The sequence below is a fragment of the Mytilus galloprovincialis genome, chromosome 4 (assembly GCF_965363235.1).
Source record: "Mytilus galloprovincialis chromosome 4, xbMytGall1.hap1.1, whole genome shotgun sequence".
Lineage (NCBI taxonomy): Eukaryota > Metazoa > Mollusca > Bivalvia > Mytilida > Mytilidae > Mytilus > Mytilus galloprovincialis.
The window spans coordinates 81,403,976-81,409,975 of NC_134841.1; the positions used below are offsets into that span (position 1 = coordinate 81,403,976).

Sequence of the window (6,000 nt, forward strand, 5' to 3'; positions counted from 1 at the left end):
GGTAAACGGTTATAAAACATTAGATGAAAATATTGCAGACAATGGTGGATTAAGAGCTGCCTTTTTTGTAAGTACAATTTTTTTTGTTCAATAAAACCGAATCAGAGTAATAAAGTGATACTAATTATTACCATGATGTGATGAATATCAGCTACAAGGCAGGTGGGTGAAGGAAAATGTATGATAAGGTCAGTTTTCTGAAATCGCAAAAAAACGAATTTATCATGAATCAACCAAATAACATTCTTTAAATTTCACAAGGTGTTTAACTATCAAACAACAAAATTATATTATGTCTTGCACCAACGGGTCATAACCTTACTTTCTGTGCAAAACTGTACAATACTGCTATATGCTAGGATCCTTATTTTGAGATTTTGTTATCAATATTTAGATATGAGTAAAATTTAACCAAAAAGATATATTTAAGTATGATGGGAAAATCTTAGAATACTTTAAAAAAATTTAGATTAACTAAATATTACTTTTGTATTGTCGAAAATATTTCACTATTAACAATTGATATGTAAATACATATTCTAGGCTTATCAACTGTGGGAAAGAAAAGGTGAATCAGAGAAAATTCTTCCTGGTGTAAGCTTAAGTAATCGACAGCTGTTTTTTACAAGTTATGCACAGGTATGTATATATTTAAGTATAGAATTTACTAAATGTACTCACCTTAAGTTAGTGTAAATAGCATGTCTTTTTAGTAAAATAAAAATGATGGAAACCTTAATATGCAACATTTTTAAATTTAAAATTGCAAGATAATTATAGAATACATAGAATTTGTTCGTTTTATTTGAGTTTTGTTTTGTCTTTTTCATTTCTATTTTGACAATACTGATTACTGTAGTATGTCTAATACTCATGTATATATTTTTATCGTGTATTGTGTATGATTCAAAGATGATCCATAGAGGCCTAATAGAATAAACATATTTCAACTTCAGATGTTCTGTTCGAAGTGGAAACCAGAAGGTTTACAAAAACACTTAATTGATGATAGCCATAATCCTGGTCCAATTAGGTATGTATAGTAACCTGATTCACGAAGAGAAGTTGAAAGGAAATACTCTTCCAGATGAACGTTTTTATTCTTTTGTTGAAAATAAAAAATATTTTATACAAATTTTTGTCAGTAAAAAGCACCCGCCTGAATTTGCCGTGTTCAGGAATACTTTTAAATCCAAAGTATGTATAATACAGGAATACCTGCAGATTAGAAGCAATGACCGAATTCATTTTGGGTAATTTATCCCGCGAAATTAGGAACCCTAATTTCTTGATAATGTTATAATTAATGAACCAGGATTCTATATGTTCAATCTTTATTTGAAACTAAGTACACCTACTCATTGTTATATAAACTTTTGTTAAAATCTTACGAGTTTTCATAAGTAATTCACTATTCACAAAATCTTGAAAATATTATGTTAAAGTTTTAGCGATCTTTTGTTGATTGTCAGACACCAAATGCAAGATTGTTTGCCTAAACCCAATGCTTAGCTTACTTCAAACAGCGAAGTTTAGAAAATGTTAATAAACCATGTACCTGTTTTAAGGCCGCACTTAGAGGCATTGTGTTTTTCGGTCTGTGCGTCCGTTCTTCAGTGTGTCCGTCTGTCTCGTTTAGGTTAAAAAAAAACATTGGCCATGGTAGTTTTTGATGAAGTTGAAGTCCAATCAACTTAAAACTTAGTACACATGCACCCTAGGGTGTAAACTTTTTAACTTTAATGCCTTATAAAAGTTTTGACCCCAAATTCACGGTCCATTGAACATAGAAAATGATAGTGCAAGTGGGCCATTCGTGTATTACGGACACATTCTTGCTGTGTCAAAGAGTGTAAGAGATTTTTAACCCAACATTACCTAATGTAATGTAATATTCTATGCTCAATGCATATGTTATTTCTGATCGTAGATATTTTTGTTCTATTTTGAGCAAGGTCCTTTTTTTGCAACCTATAAATTCATCATTTTTACAATAATGTTTCTAAAATAACTTTTAAACCCCTAATAAACACCTTTTTCATCTAACAAGTACAATTATGTCAGCATTGTTATCATATGCGTTTCTGGAATAACTTTCTGAGCCAAATTATAACTGTTATCTAGCAAGGACAATTATATTTCCCTTTTTAACAACTATATAATCTACAGTCTTTTACATAATCATGTTTTATCGGATCTTCATCAAAATTACAATATTGATTTTAATAATAATATCAGAGTACTTTGTCATCAAATTTGGTTTAATTAAGTTGTTAATAAAACAATGTTTGTTTAATTAGTCTACTGTTTTATGATGTGTAATAGGCAATCCCTAACGTACATTTATAATTAAACTGGTAGCACATCAAATATTGCATAAGGCTATTTGCATTTAAAGTAATTGCTTTAGCAGTATGGATAATATATCGAAGGCGTTTGAGCAAACAGGCAAAACTTATACCCTGATTTAGCATGTAAAGAGGACAAAAAATGACAACGTTTTACTTGTAGTAAATATGAATGTAAAATGGTACAAAAATTTGTGTTATATACGTGAATGAGACAGATACCCAAATGGTACAAAACAATAATACTGTCTTCAACAAAAACGAAAAGAGTGTATCTTGAAAATAAATGGATAGATGTCAACATACAGACATCGAGAGTAAATAAGCGTTTTGAAATTTTAAAGCTCTTAGTCCATAAACAGTAAAATCACAAAAATACCGAACGCCGAAAGCTCAAACATATCAAACGAACGGAAAACGACTGTCATTGCACAGGCATTTTCTTATGTAGAAAATGGTGGATTAAACCTGATTATATAGCTAACTAAACTTCTCACCTGTGTGACAGTCGAATAAAATTCCATTATTATATTGACAACGATGTATGAACAAAACCAACAGACATAATAGGCAAAAATTGGAATAGAAATCTGAAAGAAACGTTATTAAATTGTGTTTTCTATTTCAGGGTGAGAGGATCTGTATCGAACATGGAAACTTTTGCTAGTGCTTTTAATTGCCCATTTATATCACACTATAACCCAACTACGAAGTGCCGAGTATGGTAACACACAACAATCAACACTGGACCATATGGCAACATGTTTATAATGATATAACATGTAATGATTGCCTAAACATTATATTCTTACCAAAAACATGTGGATTTATTAACAACTACCATTTTAGAGATAATGCTACTTTCCTTGTATTTTACAGTAAAACATATATTGTGTTTATAATTTACAGTTAACATATTTAAACGAAGTGTTTAGCTACTTAATATACATCAGAGATTTGTCTGGAATTTTAGAAATATCCATGTTATCAAGATATTATTCAGTCTTTCATAATGCATTTTTGACATTGTTCATTAATAAATGCATTTTTTCCATCTTTTTATTAAATTTTGCATTTGAAGACACAGAACCATTTTGAAGCTGGTTGTGTCTGAAAACCGATTTTAACATTTTATCAAAATTTAAATTTGAGTCATACATGTCTAAGGTTCTGAATCATTATATATTTTTGTCAGACGTTTTGAGTAGACACATACAGCTGACATAATATGAAACTGTGCTATGCCCTTTTTTTAGAATGATCCTGTTATTGAGGTCAATACATTGAATATTAACAGTAACTCCATATTGGTACCTACGAAATACACCAGTGGATATTTAATAAATTTACTGACGGTAATATGATATATATCACATGGTCTATTATTAAGCTATAAAACTGTGATACCGTAATTTAGCCTTTTTGTAATGTATGCTAGTGCCTTAAAAGGAGCTTCAAAAGGAATGAATGTATGTCTGTTAGTTGACTTTGAAAGTATGTACACCATAGAAAACGTTTTTTGCATTCTAGTTTTGTAGTTTTCTGGAACAAATGATCTCATGAATGTTTTTTCATAATCGTATTGTAAAAATTAAAAAGATTCAATTTGATTTCTTAAGATGGTTTTTATAATTTGAGTGAACGAACTATAATTATATACCTGTTAGCCTGTCTTGCATATATTATAGCACAATGTTATATTACACTTTACTATATATATGAATTTTAAGTAAATCACTTTTGATATGTAATGCTACACCACGAAAGTTACAAATGAATGTATGTAAGCGAGTACGAATATTGCATGTTTGTATTGTTTTTTTAACATTTAATAGTTTTCTACGAAGTAGAATTTAGTGTTTTTGTTTACACATGGTTAATTTTAATAGCAGTGATTATAAAACATATCAATTATATCAATTACCTCATTCCTTAATTGTAATCGACCATACTATCTATTAGTGGTTACAATTTATTGCCATGAGTTAGATGATAATAGAATACAAAGATTGGTCGTACGGTATATCACTTATTTTCCAGATCTCAAACTATAATTAAAGTTTATTTTGGATGGAGGAAATTAAAAGGTTACTTTAATCATGTTAATAGATTTAATTGGACCCTTAGTGACAAAGAAAAGTACGCTTCCGTCCGGTTAGTGCACATATGATTCTAAAATTGAAAAAATATTTACGAGAAGTAAAAAATAATAACGCCCAAATGAATCATCGATTAGATAGATTTTCTGTTTTCAACTGATTCATAAGGCTTTGTTTTACTAGTAAAATGTTTTAACCAAAAAGGTTCAATTCTAAAATTTATGGGTGCTTTTTTTTGGCATAATGGGTAAAACAAATACATTGGGGGTAATATTAATTTTAGAACATGAAGGTTTTTTGTGCAGTATACATTATATACACATTGATGGTAACAAAAAATAAAATTGACGGATATATTTAACTACACTGAAATAAATTCCATCGACATATTACCCCTTTATTCCATTGATATGTAGGTGAATTTTTATTATTACTTTATGCAAACGGATTGAGTTCAAGTTCATCGCCAAAAATATAACACTGGGAAGATCAATCTATCAGGTGTTACTGTAAGAAAAGTTTAGGATAGGGACTGTTTAAATACACAATCATTTTATCCAAGATGTCTTCTCCGATTCTTATTTAAAGCTAAAAACTACCTATTTTACTAAGTGTAACCTCAAGCTCCGACAATTCTTACATCATCCGATCTTTTCTAAAGTTAATTTACTGAAATCTGAAAAATTCTTTTAATTCTTATATTTGTCGACGAACATTTCCATTGTTATTTGTTACTTTATATATGATGTTTACAAAATAAATGTTGAGAATAATAACTATTATTTAACGTTGAACTTATAAATGTTTTTGTAGATTGCTTTTCATACAATTGGAAAAATTGATTGTTGCATTTTTATAATTAAACATTAGTTTTATGTTGTGTTTTTCTTTAATGACTATGCTTTAGATCTGAGTTGGTACTTGAATTAGCATAGTGCTGTCCCTTCAATCGTACATGCACTCTTCAGACAATCTAAAGATAGAATTAGGGCAACAGTAGTTAATATATGATCCTGTCTTGTTAATTGGTTAGAAAAATACTAATCAAGGTAAACAAACAAAAACGAATAGAACAGCTTTGCCCTGTCTTGTCTTGTAACAACTTGTTTGTCGGAACTAGGTGAACAATGTGGAGGCTGATTCATCATAGCTGTTGTCTTTAATAAATAGTCTATAAGATCCTGATGACATTATTGGATGAATTTTTAGCAGGTTAAGTCTACTACAAGTTGATAGATACTGTTCATAATTTCTGTCTGGCAAACAGTGCCTACCAGAACTGAAATATGATCGTTTGAGATACCTACATGTATCAGGTAGGTTGATTTTAGCAGAACTAGATAATGCTGGTTTAGGCTCTTCGCCATTGATATAATGATTCGCATGGATCTACAAGGAAAATATGCGGCTGGTAAGTCATGATACTCAGAGATAAGTAGGAATTGGCTTGAATTTTGATGTGTATTGTCAAATGGCTTATTCAGACTTGATTTTGATTTTTCAGTGTATATCCAGCCATTTGCAAATATAATCTGTTCTTAAAAGTCAATATA

The 6,000-nt window shown here is 29.8% G+C and overlaps 1 protein-coding gene across 2 annotated transcripts in view; it reads left to right on the forward strand.

Annotated features, from left to right (window-relative positions):
- The window catches only part of LOC143073110 (endothelin-converting enzyme 1-like), a 50,198-nt gene extending 44,876 nt beyond the window's left edge, over nt 1–5,322 (forward strand). For both annotated transcript variants that reach the window (XM_076248426.1, XM_076248425.1), the window contains exons 18-21: nt 2–67; nt 544–639; nt 957–1,033; nt 2,977–5,322. In XM_076248426.1, coding sequence (XP_076104541.1) covers nt 2–67; nt 544–639; nt 957–1,033; nt 2,977–3,076 — 339 coding nt within the window. In that variant the 3' untranslated portion in view covers nt 3,077–5,322. The remainder of the gene's footprint in view (nt 1; nt 68–543; nt 640–956; nt 1,034–2,976) is intronic.
- Nucleotides 5,323–6,000: the final 678 nt, after the last annotated feature.